The 25,048-nt window shown below is 42.8% G+C and overlaps 1 protein-coding gene across 1 annotated transcript; it reads right to left on the reverse strand.

Annotated features, from left to right (window-relative positions):
- Positions 1-1,067: 1,067 nt before the first annotated feature.
- Positions 1,068-14,700, reverse strand: LOC117766409 (heparan sulfate glucosamine 3-O-sulfotransferase 6-like). Its single transcript, XM_034593403.1, has 2 exons — positions 13,869-14,700; positions 1,068-2,758 (listed from the first exon to the last, which is right to left on the reverse strand). The coding sequence occupies exons 1-2, from the start codon at positions 14,363-14,365 to the stop codon at positions 2,140-2,142; spliced, it is 1,116 nt and encodes a 371-aa protein (XP_034449294.1). The 5' UTR covers positions 14,366-14,700; the 3' UTR covers positions 1,068-2,139.
- Between the last annotated feature and the right edge of the window lie 10,348 nt (positions 14,701-25,048).

Consider the following 25,048-nt stretch of genomic DNA (forward strand, 5'->3'; position numbering starts at 1 on the left):
AAAGAGAAGAGCTCTGCTGCTAATTCGGAGCCCGGAGAGGAAAGAGGGGGCTTTTCTGGGTGAGCTGACATCTCTCATAATTAAAGGCCACAGCGCACGCAGACCTCAGACGGTACATGTGGCCTCACTGTGTGGAGGTGGCGAGAGGAAACGCAGTGTGAGAGAAACCGACGAGAGGAAGGAATGATTTCTCTCCGGTGACGGCAGGAGAGAAAAAAGTTAGATCTTCATGCGAGAGAGCTATAAGGTTAAAGAGGAAATACATATTGTACATATATATATTTTTTTCTGATCAAAAGTGCTTTTTAAAGGTCCAGCATTTAGGATATATCGGCAGAAATGAAATATAACATTCATAAATATGATTTTTCATAAGTATGTATTCACCTGAAACTAAGATTCATTGTGTATTCTTTAACTTTTGAGCCTTTATGTCTACACTAGGAGCAGGTCCTCTTCCCAAGGGTCTGCTTTGTTTAGCGTCATGTTTCCAAACCAAACACTTCTTTACATACATGATGTCAGTCTACAGGCGGGAGCTAAAGTTGCATGTCTCAAGGTAAAAGTTAACATCCTCACAATTTGATGATCTATGTAGAGAGCAAGGGGAATAAAGTTCTTCTTTACTACTTCTTATATATATATACATTTTTGGCATTTTGGCATTTATTTTGATAGATACAGTGAAGGAGAGACAGGAAACAGATTGAGAAGGAATAGGGAGAGAGACTCTCAGTAAATGTTCAAACTGTCCCGGAGTCAGACCAGTGACCTGCTGATGGAGGACGCGTCTCCACTTCCTTCCTCTATCCAGAAATGATGCCAAAATATCCAGGATATGAACGCTGCCATCTTGTGGATTTGGACCCAGAGTCAGCACAGTAGTGATGGAGGCAAGGTAGCGCTGGATTTATAGCATAAAATAACAAATTAACACCAAACTCACCAGAAAAAACAGTTGACGGAATTTTGAGGGATGCATTGACATTTTAGTTTGGTCTATGTCCCATCCACTAACATAGAAGAGTAATTTAACATACAGTAGTTATTAGATGTGCTAAGCTTTAGCACACTGGTGCTAGATGGTCACAAACAGGCGTTCAGTCTATTTCCTACACCCTGGCTATTGGTTGTGGATCTCTGTACAGCTGGATCTGATATTTAGGTTCCATCTTCAGGTTTTAAATTTGTAGCATTAGGAAACAAAAAAGGATGAAACATTACAGTGTGACTGTCACATGAAATAACACTTTACTTCACAACACAGAGAATCCGAGTCAGGATGACGGTTTTATACACCCCACTGTGGTTTGCATACTTTACATATCAAAAAAAGCTTCAAAATAATCACAGATAGAAATAGAACAATTTATTGTAAGTGATAAACAGATTGACGTCCAAGGCAGTTGATCAAGTGGCAAAACTACAAAACCCTACATCATGGAATCTGTGTATGTTTTGTTCTCTGATTATTGTTGTCATTTTTTATTTACAGATGAGGTATCACTGGTATATCTGCAAAATACAGAGGAATATCATCAAAATTAAGATATGTAGCATCCCTTAGGCCAACACTAAATATAATGAAAATATAAATGCAGTAAAAAGAAATAGTGGTTTATTGTGAAGCGTGACATTTCTCTTTCCAACGTCCTGTCAATGAACACATATTCTGTCTTGCCTTGTCTTGTAATAAATACATTTCTATCATTTAAAAACTGTGACTGTTGCGTTTCAAATCAACAGAAACTATAAATATCATCTTATTTAATAAAAAAAACATAAAGCAAGTAAAAAAGGATTTTCCAAGGCAATGTTTTTTACTTTTCCTTTGGTACCTATTTTCTTTTTAACTTTTGTACATTAAAATACAACCAAGAGAAATGGTTAAATAACTAAGCCATTAACTGTGTGTGTGTGTGACTTGCATATTGGCAGCACTGTGCGCACGTCATCTTCAACTCTACGACAAAACAGAGACATTTTGTGAGCGCTGCGCGTCACGTTGATTCCACTGAGGCAGAATGGGCCAAGAAGAGTCCCAGTTTGTGGACTTTGTATTCCTCTACATCGTACCTGAGAACATTAGCCCTGAACAGTCCCTCCAAAAAGAGGCTGTCTATAATGCGTCCTCCTGTGTTAGTCCCACCCAAAGTCTTGTCCGCTTATCTGGTAGAAGTGGTGGTTGAAGGGTCTGTAGAAGTCTCTCAGTCTCTGTAGGACCTCGGAGGGGATCTGGGGATGGGGTCTGCCCTTTGACTTTCCAAGGCAGCGAGGTCTGCTGCTCCCCTCGGGCTTCTTCAAGCAGGGGAAACCTTTGGTCTGGTTGAAGTAGAAGTGTTTGTCTGAAACAACCCTTTTCAGACCCAGGAAGTCTTGAACCCGGCCCATCTCGCCAGCCGGGTCGCTAACCAACCGCTCACCACTGACAAACAGAAAATGAGACAGGGGGAAGTGCTGCAGCCAGTTCTCCAGATGCTTGGCGTAGAGGCCGATGCGCACGGCGCTCCACGTGGTGTCAATCAGACCTGTGGAGGAGTTTTTCAAGGCCAGGCTCTGGAAGGATGGGAGGCCGGGGTTCTTGGACAGTGTCTGGGTGTAGTCAGACACCGCCCGGGTCACAGGATCCCTGACCACCACAATGAGCTTGGTCTGGCAGTTCATGGTGCAGACACGGCCAGGAGCCTCCTTTGTGACAAAGTAGCTGGGGGTTTTCTCCATGGTGATCTGTCCGTCCAGTGTCCGAGGCATCAGGTTCCTAAAAAAAAAAAAATAACTGGTCAGACACCACCAAATCTGATTAATCTCTTAAAACACAAAGGGAAAACTGTTAGTTCTCTCTGTGTGCATCACCACCAACCATCCCTCGGTCATATGATTAATTATTAATATATAAATATCGATTAGTGCAGCTTTAAAAAGACAAATTTTCTTTATCACATAATTACACAGTTTGTCTAAATTGCACCAAAGGGAATAAGCTACATTTAAGCTTTTTTTTTTTACCCTTAATTTTCAACCAGAGCCACTTTTTAAATACAGGAGCAGCGACCTCAAATCCAAGCTCATTTAATCACACACTGACTTTGGTGAAAATAAAAATCAAGCGATAATGTAAACACATCATATACACTAGACTTTAAAGCTAACCCAAAGTCTGCCGTGATTAAAGCTTCGAGCGCTGTTCTGTGTTTATGCACAAGGGCCCCAGACAGGCCCTCAGAGCCTCACTGTATGAGGCCTGCACAACAGCACCATCCACTCAGATACGGGCCCGATGAGTCAAAACCACAAAGCCTCAAGAACCACTTAACAGCAATTTCCTACAGATTTCCAACCCCCCATTCATCTTGCAAGATCAGTCCCAAACACACACACACACACACACACACACACACACACACACACACACACACACACACACACACACACACACACACACACACACACACACACACACACACACACACACACACACACACACACACACACACACACACACACACACACACCTCCCCTACGGGCTCCTCCTGCAAGGACCCAAACAAAATCAGCAGGAAGTGGGACCAGGATGACAAGCTGCTGAGCTCAGCTAGTGTGTTAAACATATGCCTGCAATAAGGGAGAGATGCTCGGCAAGATATGCCAATGTAAATCCATTATGGAATTTTGCTTTTCTATAATACGTTTTACACAATAATCCAACAAACTATTACTCACTAATCTACTGAATTATCGTTTGTTTATCTTTGTTTCTTGAGCCGGTTTCAGACATGAACTGTGGAAAATGGCTTTTGCCTTTCGCTAACTTGACATCTTCCTCAGCTTCTTCTACGTGCATGGCTCCTCTTTTTCATCGTCTTCTGATAGATTTGTATTCCTTCAGTTTTGTGTCACATGTTAGAAAGGTCAACAACATGTCGACCAGAACACTGCTTCGGAAAGCTTAGGTTTCTACTCTACTTTACATACATCTGCGTGCACTATAGCTGTGAGAATCTTTTTTTCTCATCGATATGCTTCAACAGCATCTCCTCACAGTTCAGAGTAGCTGTCCTCCATGTTACACACACGGTCTTCATTCAGGACTATCCAGCAAACAGGCATTGTGGGTATCATATCCTGCAGACACGGTATGTGTCTCATTTGTCTATGCTGGACACAGACGGGCTGCATGAGGCGGGCTCGTGGTGGGTCAAGTATTTTTGCATGACAAACGCAAGATGAGCAATGTTTGCCTGTAGTTAATTCACCCAACACATCCTATACCGTGTTACTGGAAACAGAGATCTTTCATGTGGCTTAATAGAAAACAAACATGGGGCCTCTGTGCTTTATTTGTTTCAGATTGGAAGTCAGTGACAAGAGGCCATTCAGAAGTGTGGATGAATGATGGACGCGGAAAAGAAATGTATTTCAATTTTGTCAGTTATTAGGGAGCTCATATCAGTGATTAATAAAAGGCAGTATTCATAAAATCCAATGGGCTCATTGTTTGCAAGTCGGTACAAAAATAACAGCTGGCAGCAGAAATGTTTTTCAACTTAGGAAACTATAATTAGCTAAGAAACAAATATAAACCCAGCTGCATGCAGACAAATTGGTGGACATCTTGAGGCAGCAGCATTTAGATTTTTCATTTCAGCTTTAAAGACAGGACTTGAGAGATAGACCCTTGAATATTTTTAAAACTCAATTATTAGAAACCCTTGTTGTTTTCCCTTCACGTGTCCTAGTGCTCCATTATAGTTCAATATCGCTAAACTTCATTTTAAATTCTAGTGGACATCTGACATTGTGGGAAACACACATAACCTGTTCACTTTCTTTAGACTTAGACGAGGAAATCAATAATTATCAATGAATCTGGAGTTTTTCCTGCATAAGCTTTGAGTTTCACCTTTTTCCTCAAAGTTAAGCTATTTCGACCCCACTCCCCATTAAATGATACTCGTAATAAAAAAAACATTAATTGATTATTATCCAAGTACAATAGCTGCAAATGGCCTCTCCCTGTCTGTCTGTCCCCTGTTTATCTGTGTCTGATCAATATGTCTGTCTCTATATGATGGATTGTTCAACATATGTTGGTGTGTGTGTGTGTGTGTGTGTGTGTGTGTGTGTGTGTGTGTGTGTGTGTGTGTGTGTGTGTGTGCGCACAGGCGACACATTCACACAGGCAAGCACAGAGGTGTCAGTGTCCCCTAATGAGAAACTGGGCACTCATCTTCCTCTCTGCCCCCCTCCTCTCTCGTTCAAAGTCTTGGATTTGTCCTTCACTCCTTCACATAAGTGTCACTTCAGTAATTGACCAGAAGTTGTCTGTTCAATTCTCATGAATAGTTAATGAATTGTGGCTTCTGCCCCCCCACCACTCTCCTCGGGTCCCTAACTCCCTCATCACAATCTGTCTCATTATCAGAGAATCAATAAAAGCCATTTTCTATCATAAATCTACCTGTGTACATGGTGTCAGGAGAAACTGTAAACATTTCAGGGATGATTAATCTCTTGTCAATGTTCTCATACATGTAAATTTATTCTTATGCTTTATACAAACACACCTCGTTCACTCAGCATCAGGAAATATGCATTTGAAACTACTGTTGTTTGCACATGAACATGTGTAACAATGCAAGTTATACAGCAGTACTGTAGCCTCTGTGTTATTACGTTTGTAACTCTACTTGCTAACTTATGCCAACATGTTGTTGAATTTGGGCTTGACTTCCTCTTTTTGTCAGAATAAACAGAGTTCACCTCCAAAGATGTGCATGGAGTGGCCCATTTCATCAAATCACAATGCACATGACGCTAGACTCCAGCAGCTACTCATGTGAAGAGAGTAACTATGGACACGAAGATGTTTTCTACTAAGTGCAGCCCGGGAAAGCCTTGCTGACAAACCACATTAGTCTGGAACTCCCTGCTGTTAAAAGGATGTCGAGCTTTTCCTCCCTGAAGTGTTGCAGCACTGATTAATCTACTGATATGTTCTCTGCAGTCTGGGTCAGACGATTAAATACTAACGGCGGCAACAAGGATGTGGCCAAGAGACTTCCTGGCCCCCCCTGAGATTATGGGTTCTCCCGCTGATGTGCTCCAGCTACACCCCCTTTAGTGCCCCAACAAAAGGCATTGTGCAGAGATATTAAAGCTGATGTTTAGATCAAAAAAGATCCTCAAAATTCCATTATCAATTCATTTTCTCACACAGAATAGATCTAAAATCCAATGGATTACAGTCATTTACTGAAACATCTGAGCTGAATGCTGATTTTTCGAGGGAGGATAACAATCTGACAGGCATCTCCATGTCCAAACGCTTTCTTAGCCGAGACCCAATTAAAGTGGTGGTGGAAAAAATTAGGGCTGTAAAAACGGGAAGTGAACAACAATCTGGAGGAAAACACTTCCCAGCAGCAGATCAGACTGTGACAGGAGGAGCCTGCGGGTCACGGACGCCCCGTCAGGATGAATGTGGGAACCTCGATTTATGCCAGGATATAGCATATGCTGCTGTTCCCCTCTGACCAGAAAACAACAGAGACACAACAAATGAAATGCTGTGAGCTCAACAAGCAGCAAATTAACAGACGGTTTGGAGGATGAGTTTGACGTTTTGGGGAATGAACTCATTTGTTTTCTTGACTGGAGTTAGATGAGAAGATTTTGACACCACTCAGTACATATCTGACTAGCTTGTAGCCGCTTAGTTTAGCTTAGCATACAGACCTGGAAACCTAACCTGGCTCAGCCCAAAGGAAACTAAATAGGAGGAACTTGTAAACCTTGACACCTTCTATCGCATCTGTTTTCAGTACAAAACCAAAGAGTAAAAGTGATAAATTGCAGTTTTGTGTCAGATTTCTTGGCAGAGAGCATCAAAATCTTGAATTATCCACTGATTACCTGGTAAACCACAATTTGTGTTTATGGCTGAACTACTTTTCTTAACTTTTCAGTCTGTTTGCACCAGTTTCAAGTCTTTATGGTGAGTTAAGCTAAATGGCTACTGTCAGTAGCTTCAGATTTAATAGACGTAAGAGTAGCACCAATCTAATCTAACTCTACTCTGTAAGAAACAGGAGTGTTTCAAGGGACTTTGGGGGAACGACATCAACCCAAACCAACGCCCCAAGAAACACATGATACCAAACAACTTCATTACAATCTTCTAACCACTCTTATCAAAATTGTAAACAAAGCGCATTTACTGTTCGTGGATATAAATAAAAGTACAATGGTAAAGTTTGAGTGCAAACCCCTAGCACCATCCCATCATCATCAATTGTGTAACGTACACATTTAGACGTTATAGCCTTCAACCAAAACTTTAAAATAATGAAGCAGAATAGGGGCATTGGGTCTCTTTTGGGGGTTTCCAACCATGATGTCATTGCAGTCTCATGTCGTAGCCAATCACCGATTTTAAGGAGGTTCTCATTAAACTGTCTTTGCCGTAGACTAACGAACGCCATTCTTGGGGCCGCCCTCTCAGCTCGAGGGCCCCCGACCATTCCTTGCTTTGTCTACCCTGTTGCAACGTCCCAGGGTAAGAGAGCAAATAAATGTATCGGCAAAAATGTCAATCTGTTGCTTTCGCTTTAACCTGAGTAGACTACACAAAGCCTGAAAGTTGAACGTAAGCTTACATTAACATGCCACTGATACTGTGAGTGTGATAGTATCCAAGAACCTGAACACACAAGAGGAGTCGTCATTGTTTGGGGAACAGTAGGGGCGAGTGACGCCATGCTGTCTATGTGTTCATTGTCTAAACAGAAACCTGATGCAAGCGACAAGGCCTCATAGTGTCTGTCGAAGGGGAACTGAAACACAAATTCACAATGATAATGCCAAATGTAGCCCGAGGACGGGTTTCAGACTGAAAAACAACTTATAAACACATTTTCACAACGTGTATCAAACTTTATATTCAAACACACACGATCACACTTGATGCAGTGTGAGTCAGCGTCAGCCTGGAGGGGAATTTATGGCAGTTACGCTGATGATCATCACCTCGCTCTCCGCGAGAGAGGAAGTGGATAGAAACCACATGACGTCAGAGAGACTGTTGCCACCCACAGATTATAAATACATAGTTATCAGCTGTTTCCCTCTCTATTAATTTCTAAACGGGACTCTACTTGATGTGCAACCCTCACTATGCAGAGACTACAGTGTTTAAATTTACATCTGTGGTGGTTAACAGCATTATATAATTGCAATTAGTGTGTGTGTGTGTGTGTGTGTGTGTGTGTGTGTGTGTGTGTGTGTGTGTGTTGCTAGCGCACATGTAGACTCTTACGTCACGTTGAGAACTTATAGGGTCACAGGAGGGCTGGAGCCAATCGTTGGGCGAGAGGCGGGGTTCACGCTGGGTGTGTCACAGGGCCAACATACAGAACCACACAAACTATTCACACTCATATCCACACCTACGGTCAATTTGCAGTTTCCAATTAATCTAACTCCAATCTGCACATTTTTGTAGGAGGAAGCTGGCGATGGGAAGAACATGGGAACGTGTCACAGAAAGACCAAGCTCCAAACCACCGACGTTGATAACCACCGCGCCACCGTGTAGAATTTGATTTGCTAAATTATTTTGTAAATATCTAATCAAAGAATAAGTAAATATGAATCTGAAAAGAGATGTATTATCAACTATCTACTTGAATAATTGATGCTAGGTGCACAATTTGTGCCCAGTTCTTGCTCACTTATCGGCGTAATGCTAAACAGAACATTACGGTTGTGGCTCTTTTCGTCATTTACAGTTATGAAAACCAGACTCATTCTTGTAAACCATGCAATTGTTGACTACGTGTGATAAAACAACTGTTTTTTAAATTAAATTTAGGGATCCGCTGGAGACGCCCGTCTGTTTTCAACTTTGTATTTTTCTTTTCTGAAAAATGGCAACGCAACTGAGCATTAATGCCAAGCATCTGAAACATTTCATCATTCACCATTATTTCTTCACACAGCATTTTCCTCACGATAGCCAACTGCAGCACAACTCAATACGACACGACTCAAACCTCCCCACAATTTAACAGGCGCCCCAAAAATAGACCACAATGCACCTCAAATTATTATAATTCTCACCATCTGGGGTACGAGTGTGGGGCCTTTTCAAATCTTGCACCACCACCCAGACCCAACTCTCGCCAAAACCCACCACCTTTGAAACATACTCTACAGCTCAACACTACAGACACCACTTCCTGGTCTGTTACACTAATCAGCAGCTATCATTAACGGCCTCAGGGCTTGACACAGAATGAGGTGTCGGGAAAATCACCCTCACCGCGGAGGGCATTGCTCCGTGTGCATTAGAGTAAACGTTTAGCATTTCATCTTTCTGAAGATGCAGACTGAGATGATAAATACTTGACTCAGGCCTCACAGAAAAAAAACTGTTGTTGTAGTTGTAGGATGATTTTAGTTGATGGATATAACATATTTTTAAAAAATGATATAAACAGCACATTAAGGGAATAAAGCTAATGATTTTGTTCCATCTTTAATTAACAGTAAAGTTCTGATATTACATATTTAATCAAGATGAATCCATATTCACCAATGCATCGCATTATTAAAACCATCAACAAAAAGCTCCTGTTCAATACACATGCAGATTAAATACTGTCCAATCAATTCTCTGCCATGCCTTATCAATGACTTTAAATGTGTCTTCGATTTTCATTCGTATGGATGGAAAAATGAAAAACATATTTACATACAGACTGCAGAAATCTACTTGAAAAAAAGTAGTTTCTAGTTTATTAACTTTAACGGACAGTAAATGTATGTTATAAAAGTTTTGGTTTAGCCAGAGGTCAAAGGTCATTTGTTTTAAAATGCTGACATCGAAAATCATGATGATGTTTCGAAATTAAATAAAATGCCAAAACCAATCGAAAAAAAAAAAACTGTCAGATGTGGAAAAAGAGTACAGGACCAAAAAAATGCTAATAATGTAAGATAAAACTGATCCAGCTAAAATAACGTCCTACTGACCTACTGCTGGTCATATTTACATAAATCTGTATTTATAATGACCACTGTCAATTGCAGCACTGCCGACATTTCTGCTTGACCTTGAGCTGCTGCCCATAAAGGATGTGTACGATATTTTTTATAGCTATCCGATCGGGCATGGCCTTTGGTGTCAAGACAGTAAGTCAACCAATTGACAAGCTGTCAAAATATTGATGAGACAGGGAGGTTTTCCTCAAATAGAAATGCATAAATGATCCATTCATAAATCAGACCAGTCACTTGGTTTCCAGGATCTTATTTTGGTTCTTGGATTCATTAACTGATCTTTTTTTTTTACAGTGAAATAACCACAGCTTGTTCCGCTACGAGAGAACAAAAACAAATGTGTTTATTCTAACGACATCAAGACACAAGATACAAAAAAAAAAAAAGGACTGAATTTACAGATTACTCATTCCAGGCCACCTCATGGTGACAAAGCCGTGACAATCAGAACCATTGTGCCACGGAAAGCTGAGGTTTTTCTGTTTTCCGTGGTGGCTCTCAAGTCCCATCTGAAACCCATCACTTCTACGAATTCCCCTTAAAACCATAAAACAACACAGAAAATCATTAAATCTTTGCTAAATTTTTCGAATGCGCTATTTGTGGTTTTTCAATTCCAGTAATCGGCACATATACGGACATGCAAACGAGAGGATGGGGTGGAGAGACAGACGGGGTGGAGAGAAAAAAAAGTGAAGAAAGAGAGGAATGAATGGATCACGATGGAAAATATACATGAATGATGCTTGTCGAAGTTTGTCTCACGGGAGACAATGCTGGTGTAACAGCACGTCTACGCTGCCACGTCTGTGAAGTGTCTCCAACATGTGGATCACCCCTGGTGACACGTAATGGTTCAATCCAATATCTGCTCTCATCCAATCTGGAACAACTTGGTGAATACTATGTTATTTATGAACATCTGAATCTTTCTGATATAAAATCATAAACATATTTTTGGAGGCATGGCTGAAATACCAGCATGCATAGGTCAAGGAGCAGCAGTGTGTGTGTGTGTGTGTGTGTGTGTGTGTGTGTGTGTGTGTGTGACAGCTCAGACTCTGTTCACTGACAGTCAGGTGCGACTGGCTTGTTCGACATGGATGAGTTGTTTTAGTCATCAACACACACACACACACACACACACACACACACACACACACACACACACACACACACACACACACACACACACACACACACACACACACACACACACACACACACACACACACACACACACACACACACACACACACACACACACACACACACCTTCTCTGTGGGTCACTGCAGATGACAGCGAACAGTTTTCCCAGTCCCTGAGATTCAGTGACAACAGGAGAATCGTCTTTCAGGCTCACGTTGCTGCTGCTTCTGTTGTTGAGTTAAACTTTTCAACCTGCACCTCGGCTTTCAGTTGAATTTACTTCTATTAAAATCAGGACATTTTCTTGAGGGTTGAAATATTGAATGTACTGTGTTTAGACCCTCATTTACCCTGTAAATATAATTATTATAAAACAAATGCTGAGACATTTGTTCCTCATGAGCTTCATGCTGACTGTAACTACTGAAAAATTTGGCACCAGTCTCCGTCACTTTTGTTTTAGAATATATGATTAGAACTGAAACAATAGATGTATAAAATGAACTGGTAAGACAATTACTTTGATAACTGATGAAGGACGTTAGCTCATCTTATAGCTTCTAAAACTCTTCAGTTATCTATACTGTGTATAATTTGAGGGTCTCCCCAGTGGCTGGTGCCAATCCCAGCAGACACTGGACAAGAGGCCCAGTACAACCCGGGACTGGTCGCCACTGTGTCACAGGGCTGAGATCTACAGACAAACGTCCACTCTCACTTTCTCCGTCGTACAGGAGAGTGAACCGAATGTCTCTCGATTTTGTGTTTAAACTAAACAGAACAAATGGTTAGGTGAGATTGATCAATAATGAAAAGAATCATTACTCTCAGCCTGTGGTATGATTGCTCTAACAATCACAGTTAGTATTGCTGCTGTGTCACAGCACTAACAGCTTTAAGGCAGCAGTCAGGCTAATTAAAACACACAGAAACACACATAAAACATGCCCTGGAAACACCAGGTCTGCCACAGGTATTTCCACATAAAGACCTCCTCGCCGCTAAAGGAATAATAAGGGGAAGGGAAACTAGACAGCAGGGGTGGAAAATAAGGAATGAGAGAAATTTGTGAGAATTAAAAATGGGACAGAATAATGTGGGAAGAAAGATCGGTTGTGAATGTGGTGTAGAAAGACGGCGGATGAGAGGAGTGAAAAAAAACAAGGCGCTAGATAAGGGAGGGAAGTGCTAACCTGCATGTGGTGCGTGTGTGTTTTCGCTTGTTTGTGCGTGCAGAGAGGGGAAAAAAAGAGAGGACGCTTAACAGCATGCTAAAATTATCAATGGTGAAAGTGTTTCCATGTGTCCTTGTGTTCTCAGTTCAGCTCCGAGAGGGTAACGAAGACAAAAAACAAGAGAAGATTCAATTACACTTCAGTGTTTCAGCTTGTTAATCAGTGGTTTTCATGCTGTCAAAGCTCCGTCTCTCCTCATGGCACCTTTACTGCTGAACTCACAGGTTCAAAACTGAGCACTGACACCGCTGATGAGTCTGTGATCTGCTCTGCTGAGATCTTCTTCAACAACATCTGGGGATGATCAGCTTCATCCACATACAAATCCTTCTTTAGGGCCTTGACTACACACAAATGATAGCTCTGGTCCGCCTGGTCACCCCAAATCAGCTGCTGCTGTCACTGTGACAGTGGCAGATGAGTGTTTCATCTGTTTTTAGAACTGTAAAACTGTAACTCGCAGCCAAGGCCGTAACGTCTTCAATGGGCTGCTTGTATCGATCAAAGTTTTATTAGAGTAGTATTAATCACCGTGATGTTTCAGCCTAGCCTCTTCTGCAGAACCATTGGGAACAAGGTGAGAACATGGACGTCACGTTGAAGTGTATAAATGGCGTTTATATGGATGACTGTCAAAGGTGATGAACCGCTCCTCTGGGACCTCACCGGCATTTTGATCCACACACACAAGGAGAATATTGGCTGTAGCTGATCTGAATACATCAGCCTGTCAGTGTATGGCTGTCCTGTCTATTGACTGGAGGCATCAGCACTTCTGCACATGCAGGTGAACGGATGTCAAGCTCACGCTGACCCCTCAGCCTGCCACCATACATCATCCTGCATCGACTGAGGTTGAAACTTGTCAGTTTCCTATTGCAAGCTAAAAAAACTATATAAAAACAAACATATATGTGTAAATATATGCACAGTAAAATCTTTAACAGTTTTTTAAAGGTGCAGTTTTATACCATGAATACGTGTGACAAGAGTTTGTTGCACTTCTTCCTGTCTCACACTGAAGAGATTGAATTACATCTGTAACATCTGGACACGACTCGTGGTATGCCTTTGTTTTACATAGGCTATAAAAAACTTAACTCAATATTTGTAATCCGATTAATATCATAACACGATAATATCATAATACCAAACATATTTTCAGTTTACTATGCTTATAGAGACCAAAAGCGAAAGTTAAATAGTGAAATGTGTTGCCACTGGATCTATCTGACTTCTACCAGATGTAAAGTGAATATATAGTCTATAGTCCAAATAATCTAAGAACTGAGAAATGCAAATATTATTGCCTAGTGTTAACTAAAGATTAACTCATATTTACACTCTATAATCACTTTATGACTAAAATTATCTTATATATCCATAGGATGCGTAAAGTGTAAGTTTTTGAAGGTGTTTCCTACCTGTACCACTCCAGCCCTTTATCGTAAAACCTGTCGAAGAAGTGTGGCTCAGAACCGACCGCTCTCACGTCCGGGTGGATGCGGAGAAACTCCAGCAGTGCCCGGGTCCCTCCTTTCTTCACGCCGATTATAATCGCCTGTGGAAACCTTTTGGTCCCGAAGGTGTTGGACACGGGGATGCCGTCGCTCCGCGCGCTCGCATTCGTAATGTCCGGTGCGCGCGGAGGAAGCAAATGTCCCGTGGGCGCGTCCATCCTCGGTGAGTCAGTGCGGTTCCGCGCTGGTCGCAGGTCGTCCAGTACGCGGCGATGATCGTCCAGAGCGTCATAGTCCCTGTCTACCCCCCGCTGGCTGTACAGGGTCCTCGGAGCCGAGTCGCAGAATCCGGTGAGGCAGTAGAAGAAGTAGGTGAAGATCAGGACCATGGTGAAAAACACCGAGGCTTTGGACAGCGCCTTCCCAAAGTTGAACCTGACTCTGCCTCCACTACATCCCATGAGTTGATCTCCTGCTCGATGCCCAGGGGCCAAAACGGAGACAGCATGCTTCTTCTTCTTCCTACATTAATCGAATACTGTTGTAAAAATTTATACCGCAGAACCTGTTGCGTAAAAGTGAGCCATCACATGGAAAAGCTCCTCTCAGCAGCGGAGTCACACAGAGGATTTCTCAAAAAATAATCTTCATAGTCTTTGTCCAGAGAAGTCTGTTGAGAATGAGCCTATTCCTGCTCAAGGGAGAAAGTTGTATCGTTTAACATGACTCGTTTGTTTGCATATAGACTTTGACAGCCTGCTGTATCTGTGCGCTCTGAGCCACTAATCCCTCATTCAAGGTTTCTCCTCTGCGTCTCCTACGCCCCCTCCCTTCTTTTCCTAAGTCTCCACCCTTCTCTTCTCAAGCTATAGCGTAAACATGGACTCATCAACATAGTAGTGACATATGTGCTAACTTCCATGGGCAAAATCACTCCAATATATTTTTAGTTCTAACAAATTTGTTAAACCCACATGACCGTGTCCAAAGAGATTTACAAGAATCGCTTTTGGCCTTTTTTGCGACACGAGCAACAGAAATCGTTCTTTGTGACCTGAAAAAAAAAAAAATCTAGAGCACTTTGTTATGAGCTACAGGCACATCAGGGTTTTACAAATGTAAACTGACTCCATGGAGGAAAATCCTCCTTGCCCCTTTGAACCCATATGATAGATGCCTCAGTCGGCCCTGTGAATAAGAGAAGCCTGAGGTCGTCTATCCCGTCGCCCTGGGACTCAACACTGAACCCACTCATAGGCAACAAAGTGACAAGTCTCCTGACACAAACCTTCAGAACAATAGGCCCAGGAGCCCCCCCCCCCCCCCGACTGCTCTGCCTCCATCCCATAAATACAGTATCTGAGGCTGAGTGTGTCACCTTGGGGGCTGTACAGGAAGGAGCAGCATAGGGATGTTCCCCTGATTCTGTAAAGCTGGAGCAGGTATTGAGTTTCTTCTTGGCAACGAGATGGAGTTCAGTCGTTCAACCTGACTAACGCACCGAGGGCGGCTGTCTGGATTGATGAAGGAAGAGGGAGGAGAGGTAAAGGGAGGTGGGAAAGAGGGGAACACACACACACACACACATTCAGCCCTGGGGCACCGTTTGTTTCAGAAACAGATGACATTGGCAAACTCACTGTGTTGGCTAATTGAAGATTTTGTGTTTTGTCTTTATCTAGCTCTCTTGCTCTGTATATTCTCGGAGAAAACAGAGATTGCTTGGATAAAAAAGGATTGTTGGACATTTTATTGACTCTCTTGTTTGGGCGCCATCAGTCGGCTAGCTTAGCTCAGCACAAAGATTGGAAACAGAGGGAAACAGCTAGCCTGGCTTTATTTAAAGGTAACAGAATCTGCCTGCCAGCAACTTGCTTACATCTCATTTGTTTAGACTGTAAAGAGTCAAAATGAACTGGGGTAGCCTATCTCTGGTTGTTGACCAGTTGCCAGGCTAATAATTGCTTATTGCTTATTTCCTTTCTTGCAGTTAGACGAGAATATCAATACCAATATCATATCTGCCTATTAAAGGCACATTCAACATCGGCCCCAAAAGCTCTCAAATCTCCTTGTCAACGTCTGGCGGCTCTGTTTCATGGACAGTTTTGCATCTGTCGCATGTGAGAAACATCGTCAACATTCCCATTGGCTTGCTGTGAAATTTCCTGCTGCATTCTTACATGACTCACTCACACATTTTCTGGGCCTGGCAGGAAAAAACGTTCAGAGCAACTAACTCAGATATTTGCATTCTCACAATAAAATGACTACAGTGCATGTCTGAGAGCAGCTTGAGTGTTAGAGATGCTGAAGAAAAGATTAAGTTGTCATTCCAGCGGCTTCCCCCTGTTGAAGTTTTGTGCTAAGCCAACTTAGTTGGGGTAACTTCATATTTAATGTATATAAGAGTGTAATTAATCTCATCAGCAAAGTTTTCTCACAAAACTGAAAGAGTTGGTCCCAAAATGTAAAACTTTTTCTTTAAGAAAATAACTTTTCACATTTAAGTAGGCTATCTCGAAGTTACACTTTCCACCTTGTGAGATAAAAACAGTGCTCAAACAAAGGTCTCGGCGGATACTGACATGACCCAGGCAAATATAGAATAATGACATGTTTTGAGGCACAAACAGCCATTGTAAATCCATCCAAAGAGAGGCCAGCCTGGCACTGAGGAATTCACAGCTTTGGAAACGACTGTCTGCTGGCTAGCGGCAGATTCAGTCAGAATGAGGTCAGGATCCAAGCTTTGCTTTCATCAGACATTTTATTTGCTTTTCCCTCATACTAATTGCTCTAGTTGCAGTTAAACTGACAGGCTTGGACCCAGAAATATAAACAGTGAGATTAAAGAAACAAACAGGCAGCAGTGGTGTTGAGGAAACAAATACGACATGCAAGTTGTGAACTGTGTCTTTCCGTCTGGGACTGTGGTTAGGTAATATGTCTCCCTGTTGATGTGTTTGTGTGCATATGTCTCTCCTGCTGTATCTCAGATTGGATGATTCAGTCAGTACACTTAGATGTAGTAGCCTGCACCGTGTAGTACACAGTGTACTTGAAGTATTCTGACAGGGCAGTGTTCTCTCAAATCAAACACAGCCATCTTGCACACATAGGAAATGGTGATTGCGAGACTTGACTGTGATTGTCGCCAAAATATTTGCTTGCTGCTCTGCTCACATGTCTAAAAGATTAGCCTTTTACTTTCCTGTGTGCGCCCCATGTTTCACACAAAGTGGAAATCAGAATGGTCCCACCCCTTTTTGCTACAAAGCCAACATGGTGAATGTAAGGTAAGAACAGTCAGTTGTTTTACATTCAACCTTTTTGACTGAGTGCACCATGCGGGTACATGTAGTGCATACTCGTCAGTGTAACTGTATATAAAGATGGACGACATGACTGCTCCCTAAAAGTGAAGCCATAGTGTCTCAATCGCCACCTAGGTTATAAATCCCGCCTCCTCCATGTTAGTGGGCGGAACATGGACCAAAAAAGTCAAAGTAAAAGTCAAATTTCTCAAATATCGTTTCAGTCATTTTAGGTAGTTCTTATCACGCTTTTGGTTTTAATGAGTTCTATAAAAACAGGGTGAAACTTCATGATTGACAGCTGAGACTGACTAGCGATTGATTGAGTATGTGTATCAGTGGGACATCTCTACCATGGCTCCAGCCCCCCCAATAGCTACTGTGCAGACTCTTGCTCCAAATGCGCAAGATGGCAGCGTTCCTATCCGGAATATTTTGGCTTCATTCCTGGATAATGGAAGGAAATGGAGAACAATTTGTCCATCTTTTTATACAGTCTATGGTGTGAACACACCTCATGCACTCTAAATAACAAGTGTGTGTAGGGAAGTTTGCAATTTGAGGCACCGTAATTGTCTTTGTACACTTAACCGTGTGCTCACATTCATGTGTAGGGCCGCTATGGATGCATGCGTGCAGTCCAGACATTATATATCCAGCCGTGACAGCAGCAGGCAGGTAGGCGCTGCTGCTGCTGCATCTCTGTGTGAATCGCTGATAGAGATTTCCATAGCCTGAGGCCTGCTGATGGCGGGTACATGTGTCAGCCATTACAGCAAATTACAAATCCTCTCGAGCGAAAGCAGAATGTTCCACTCTCATTTTGTAATTTCCAGTATGAGGAAGAACTTGTCGGTGATTTAAAATAGCCGCAAGATACCCGTCAGAATCCTTAAAGCCATCATGACAGATCTTTGAAACCACAGACCAGGAGATGCTCATTTAGCGGTGCAGAGGCATGGCTGTAGTTTCCTACAAATGGAAGCTCATGCTGTCTGGAATGAATATCAATGAGATATTTACTAATAATGAACTCCAGATTGAAGATGTACAGAGTATTTTTCAAATGTTTTGTATTGGATGTAGCTTCTATTGAATCATAAACCAACTCCCCTTTCATCTACTGTTCTTGTCAGTGATGTGGTTCATAGATTAAAGCAGGGGGTAATCCCAAAACAATTCATTTTATAGATCATATTGTGGTGTCTGAAGTGCAGCTGCTTTGATGAAAGAAAAGATGTCACACACACTCTTCAATATATTCGCTGCTCAATTGTTGAACCCTCAGGTAGTGAATACAAAGGCGGACAACAAAGCGACGGTGAGGCCCCACCCTTCTCCTGGAGCCGTCCCAACTTTCATCTGCAAATTGAAGCAAAAAATCAGTAAGACTGATGGTTGGAAGAGGAGACGGAGGAGGGAACAAAATCACTCTGATCTCTCAAACCATACACAGCCTTCTGGCCCGCACGTCTTCCTGGACTCCCACCAGCCCTCCATCCCTCCCTCGTGTCCCGCCACCTTCACACAGGTGCATCGATCTCTGACGCCTGCAGCGGGACTTTATAGACTCGTAGACCTGCCCTGCAGCTTTATCAAGACATCACTGAAAAGATGAATGTACCAAAGATCAGAGAGGAGAGATGTTCGCAGCTTATGCATCATCCTCAACGGCCTTGAAAGCATTAAACAGTGTGAGACCCACATAATGCCTCAAGATTTACATGGGAGTCATTTTATATCTGAGGAAGAGTTTGCTGCGATTCATTCCAGCTTCATGTGGGTTAGATTTGAGCAGCACCCACTGCCAGGAGGTTCAATTATGTAAATAATATACATGTATAGAGATATAAGCCCAAAGATATTTTTCACATAAACAAAAATGCATGCAAGCCATCCTTGACTGCTGGGAAACAGCTGCACAGAACAATTTTCAATGTGTCTTTCATCCTGGCAATAAAAACCGAAAATGCCTTTCCAGGAAGCAAGTCTGTACAGGAGTCCCGTGTTTTTTCAAACAGTTATTTACCTTCTCTGGGTGCTCTATTGAAGCAGGAGATTCAGGCGAGCGGGAATCTAAAGAGCACAGAGGGAATAGAACTGAATGACAATCATGTCGTCACGCAAGCCACAGACCATTTGGGAAAGGCCTTCTTTGCTAATCCACCAGCTCTGCGGTGAGAAGTGGGATGTGGTGGTCGGCTCCTAAGTGATATTGGGTGCGTTGGGAAGGGTGGAGGCACAGGGAGAGCAGGGCATGGCGGAACGAGCTCCCCATTGACATCAGGACAGCAGAAAGTCTACACATCTTCCGCCGCAATCTAAAAACACACCTCTTCCGACTATACCTTGAATAAAAGTTTAAACTAACAATTTAGTAGCACTTAAATGGCACTTACTTATAGTACTTTGTAGTTTGGCTTTCTTGAAGAAATTGCACTTTCTTGATTCTTGTTGTTCTGGGTTTGTACCCTCATGGTTGAAGGTTTAAGTCGCTTTGGATAAAAGCGTCAGCTAAATGAAATGTAACGTAATAATGAAGGTAGTGTGTTTGTGTGCCTGTGTGTGTTTCTGTTTGAGATGAGATGAGTGTGAGTGAGGGTTAAAGACGAGACAACTGTGATCGGTTCAGTGTTCAGTTTCATGCCTCCCAGCTCACTCTGGGGGGGGGGGATCCACTCAAGACGTGTGGCTGCAAATCTGACAGAGCTGTGGAGGTGAAACATTTTGGGCAGCAGCAGCAGAGCAGCAGCAGCAGCAGCAGCTTGCTTCTGGCGCCACATGTGATGCGTGTGTAGATGATGCGTGTGTAGATGCACGCACTATGCACGTGGAATCCCCGACTGTTCCACTCTGCGGGCAACATGTGCCACTTGTGTTCACCCCCATCCCGAAACTGTTACTCACTGAAACGTCTCTGCGGGCTGCTCCGTGTGGCTTTTTCTCTCCCATTTGAAAGTCCTCGTCGTTTTAAAACGTTGATTGCCATGACGTCAGCCTCAGACCGCGGCCTTGCCCTTTCGATGTGTCGCTGTCACCATTTATTTCCGCCGTGCGTGTGAAAAAAACAACTTTCTTTCCGTCTCCTGCGAGTCCCCCCCGACACGGACGGTTGGGTCGAACACTGTGCTACTGTTAGCGGGCCAGAACCGACACCCTAATATGGACGTGCTCGTTAATTTTCACACTCTCTCAGCTCCCCCCCCCCCCCCCCCCCTCCCCACCGAAACAATCGAAAGCAACTAAAGATGCGTGTGAATGAGCGACTGAGGGAATGTCTCATTATTTGACTGGTATGGATGTGTTCTTCCGCGTAAACAACTCCAACCTGCGCAGTCTCTGTAAATAACAACACAAACAGTCATCAGATGGGTGTTAACAGACTGTAATTACTGGTGTAAAAACCCGCAGCATTTTAGTCTCTCCGCTCTCTGGGGTTTCCCAATGTTGTTCAAATTCCAACCTTTCACATCGACTGTGAGAAACAGAGCTGTCATCCTGCGAAAAAAACAAAACAGTCGTCCGTTGCCTCAGTGTTGAGTCGGGTCTGCTAAAATAGTATCACCTGTCCTGTGAGATCCTGCAGGCCAGAGGGTGTGTATGTGTGTGTGTGTGTGTGTGTGTGCGTGTGTGTGTGCGTGTGTGTCAAAACTGTTTCATGCGCCAGAAACAGGAGATGGTTCTTCTACCCCGTGGGGTCAGTCTGCATTTCACAGGAATGTGAAATCATCTGCGTCTCAAACAAGCAAACCACCAGCTACGGTACTGATGGTTGTTTTGGCCACAGGGGACAGGAGTGTACCAAATATGTGACCTACGGGGGGGGGGGGGGGGGGGGGGGGGGGGGGGGGGGGGGGGGGGGGGGGGGTGGACGACAGGCCAGTTAGGAGATAAATGAGGTGTAAAAATTGGATATTTCACTCAGGAGATTGACATGTTGTTCTGGTCCAGACATTTGAATTATAACTTGGACCCATACATAAGCACAGTTTTACAGCAAGAAGACTTGGCTGGGGAGGAAGGTTAAAGTTTGATATTGACAAATATCTAATGGCTTATTTGTTCTGTTGCAAAGCTAAGGCTCTGTGAAAAGGTCCAAAATCCAACCAACCAGCTCACACATTCATATGTTGTCTTTCGTTGGCATAAAAACTGAGGTGTAAAAATGATTAATTGTCATTTTACAGTGGACAAGGTGCCCTATGCTATTTGCTTGTTTAGTTTTTGTACAATTTAAACAAATGAGCTAAGCCAACTGAGAGTGGAATCAAAGTTCTAATCTATTGTCACTTTCAGAGAGAAAGACAAAAATGTCCTGACATGGACAAAGTTTTCCTTTTACAAATCAGCCCAGGTTTAGTGGTAAAACTGAATATTTGTTTGATGGAGTTAAAACACTAACACCAAACTCTGCTGGGTTTTCTGTGAGCTTCATTCCTGTGAGAATGTATTTTGAGGCTTCTTTTAAAAAACCCTAAACAACTCACACACGCACACACACACACACACTCACAAATCTTCCTCTCCTTCCTGTGTCTCTCATCTGGTCTCACTTTTGGTTTTTGAGGTCTGTGTTTTTTGGGGGATATAAGGAAGCTGCTGGTCTGAAAGACGGCAGGAAGGGCTTTCTGCGGACTTCCCCAAAATACATTGAAAATTAATTTGGATTCTGTTTTGACCAAGCAATCACTCATTTACTGCAGCGAGTGTTACAGATACACATGGAGGAAAACCCAAAGTTCGCCCAGTGTCTTCACTGTATCTTTAGTTTTGGCGCAACACTGTGTTCTCCACACACGCCAGCAGGGAGAGGCTCCAGGGATCAACAGAAACAATTACTGCAGAGTGACTGACAGGTGAGATCGGAGCGTGTTTGCTTTACTGGCACAAAAGTAAAAGCATAAAGTGTAAATGTGGGTAATTAAAGTTTGTGTGGGCCAAATACTAATGCTGAAGAAATATTAATCATGTTGCAAGGATTATTTTTTATATAGTAAATCCCCTGATAAGTGATAACTCTCGAAGGATTGTTGGCTCTAATGAGACATAGTTTGAGGGGAATAGGTGTGTGCGTGTGTGTGTGTTTGTTACACAATAGGTGCTGAGGGCCATAAAGCTGTATAGATGCATGGAATTCCCCTCATTCATTCGTGAGGGGGATCCACACAAACAAACACGTTAAACACTTCATTTAGATCCAGTGATATTAGTATTTGCGGTGAAATTCAGTATAACAGATGACAGGTAAAACAAACAGTGGGACATTTTCAGAAACACACTTATTTGCTTTGTGTTGGAGCTTAGCAATAAGACTGTAAACAGGGCTGAACAGCCTCGCTCTCACCAAAGGTAACACAACCCACCTACCAGCACCTGTGAGGCTCATTAATCACAGTTTGAAGTTATAGCTCATTTAATCTGTACAAACACAAAGTGTCAGCGGGACAAATTTAGATTTGTGGTTGGGGACAGGAGAACGTTTAAGATCCACCTGGCAACTTTGTTTTGTTTGTTTCAAAAGAGCGTGTGTTCAGTGAGTGGGATAGCGACACATTTAATCAGCACCTCGGCAGAAACGTGAACATGCTGTGTAGCTTTATCTACCTCAAGGCCTAAAATGCTAACTTTATGTATTCAATTTGCCATGTAACCTTACGACATAAGTTCAATGTAAAGTGTCCCATTAAATGACTTTTCTATCATGTTGAGTGGATGTGAATAAAATCAAATAACTTGAAAGTAATTTGATTGAATAAAGTTACACAAAAGTTGTACAAATTGTATGTAAAATGTATGAATAAGTTTTACTTTTATTTATTCACTTTCAAATGTGACCATTAACATTGAACTTACAGTATGTGGTAAGGTTAAAGGGAAAATGTATATGTAATTTAAATACATGAAGTTAGTTTTTTAGGCTAAACAATTTGTGAGTGCACAAAACCATCACAAACACTCAAGATTACTAAAAAAGACATTCAAAATGTCAAAATACCTCCATGACGGCTTTACAATACTGGGAACGATGTAGATTATAGGTTCCTGATTGGGTTATAATCACTGAGGAGAATAAAGGGCTCAGGCACCTCTGAACAGCTTCTGCACAGAAGTTAGCAATCAACATAACCAAAGGAGCAATTTTGACTATTAAGACCACCCATCTGGGGCCTGTGGGGGGTTTCAGGGTTCACAAAATGTATGTAGAGACCATATTTATACATGTGTTGCAAACACAGAGAAGTGTATGATCATATAAGGAACGTAACATGCACAACTGGTTGTTGTCCTCAGCCTTATTCTCTCCATGGCAGATCCACATAATTTGATGTGGATCTCACATGAAGCTGGGATTACTGAACAAGATGACAGAGGATGAGCAGCCACAAATTGCAGGGAGCCGGGATTAGCTGGGTGCAGTTTGGACGAGAGGGAGGGAGACAGTTTGTGGCACGGTACCCGGGGAAAGACTGAGGTAATTACTCTCTTCCCCTCTGTAGGGTTCAGCCTCTGTCTGCATTTTAGCGTGTTTGCATTAGAATGCCGTAAACCTCTCCAGGCGTCGGGCGAAGGCCTCTGACATCTCTGGCCACGCGCTGACACAAATACGGCATTTTCCACAGTTCACCGCTGCCCCGGCTATCTCTGAACCGAGCCTCCCTTTAAATCATTCAGCTGAAATCCAAAACCGTTCCTGAGATTTCCATACTCTCTGAAGACGGCGTGTTTGATGAATGTTTCCTGGCCTCTGGCACACTTTTGTCTGGGAATCCATTTGATCATTCTCACCAGCCCCGACTCTGAAACTCATGCAGCAAACGCAAACTAGGAATGAATCGTTTTTTTGACACAACGGACACAGCTTGTCCACAGTTTCTTTCTGGATTATGGTGGCTACCTTTGAGGCCTTTTCAAACCCCCTGTAAGTCTGTGATCGTGGCAGATAAAGAAGTTGACATGTGGGCATAGAATCAGCCAGTGGTTAAAACCTCCTCTGTTATCCCTCACTCAGCACAGCCTCCCTGGAAATAAGGACCTTTCTCCCTGATCCCTGCGAACAAAGCCAGTGCCACACACCTCAAGTATTCTTTTGAAGTTTCAGACCAACCTGCGCCGCTGTCTTGGGGTCCTATCTCCCTGAAGCAGATCAGACCACAGATAGCGAGCGATGTTTGAAAATACATACATGTTCAGAACCCCTCTGTGTTATTGAAGCTGGGGGAGCTCAAAACAGGAATGTGATCATGGGATAAAGATGACAATAAAGCAGCAGAGGCCATTGAAACTTCACTTATTGTTTATTTTCTCACTGGAGCCCTCATACTTGGGATTTTACGAGGCGCTTTTGTGGCCTCGCCGGGCAACTTTGCATCCTGCAAAGCCATCTCTCACATGTTTTCACCGTTGACGTTTTGTTGGAAAGTAGAGAAATGTGAGGTTTCCCATTGTTTTTTCCTTATTGTAATTGTGTTTTTATTACTCCTCATTCCACATTTACAGTGTTTATAACCAATACGGCTCATAAAGATATGCATTTCATACACCCGCACCACATAAAATCTGTTTATACACTCTGTAAACTACACATCATTCTATGTTGTGGTTCACTGCCGGGCCTGCCAGAGAGGATGGGCGAAAACAGAATCCTCATTTTTGGTTTTCACGGCCGCCGTCTCTTTTGAACACATGTTGTCCGGGCAGAATTACAACGATGCCCAACTGGACCTGGACCGGCTGCAGTTTCCAGAACTTTCTTTTGATCCAGAGTGGAAATCACATTCCAGTGTCATGTATAAAAACTTTGTTTGGCCTTTCATTCATTGCTCAGAG

Source organism: Hippoglossus hippoglossus, chromosome 8 (genome assembly GCF_009819705.1).
Source record: "Hippoglossus hippoglossus isolate fHipHip1 chromosome 8, fHipHip1.pri, whole genome shotgun sequence".
Lineage (NCBI taxonomy): Eukaryota > Metazoa > Chordata > Actinopteri > Pleuronectiformes > Pleuronectidae > Hippoglossus > Hippoglossus hippoglossus.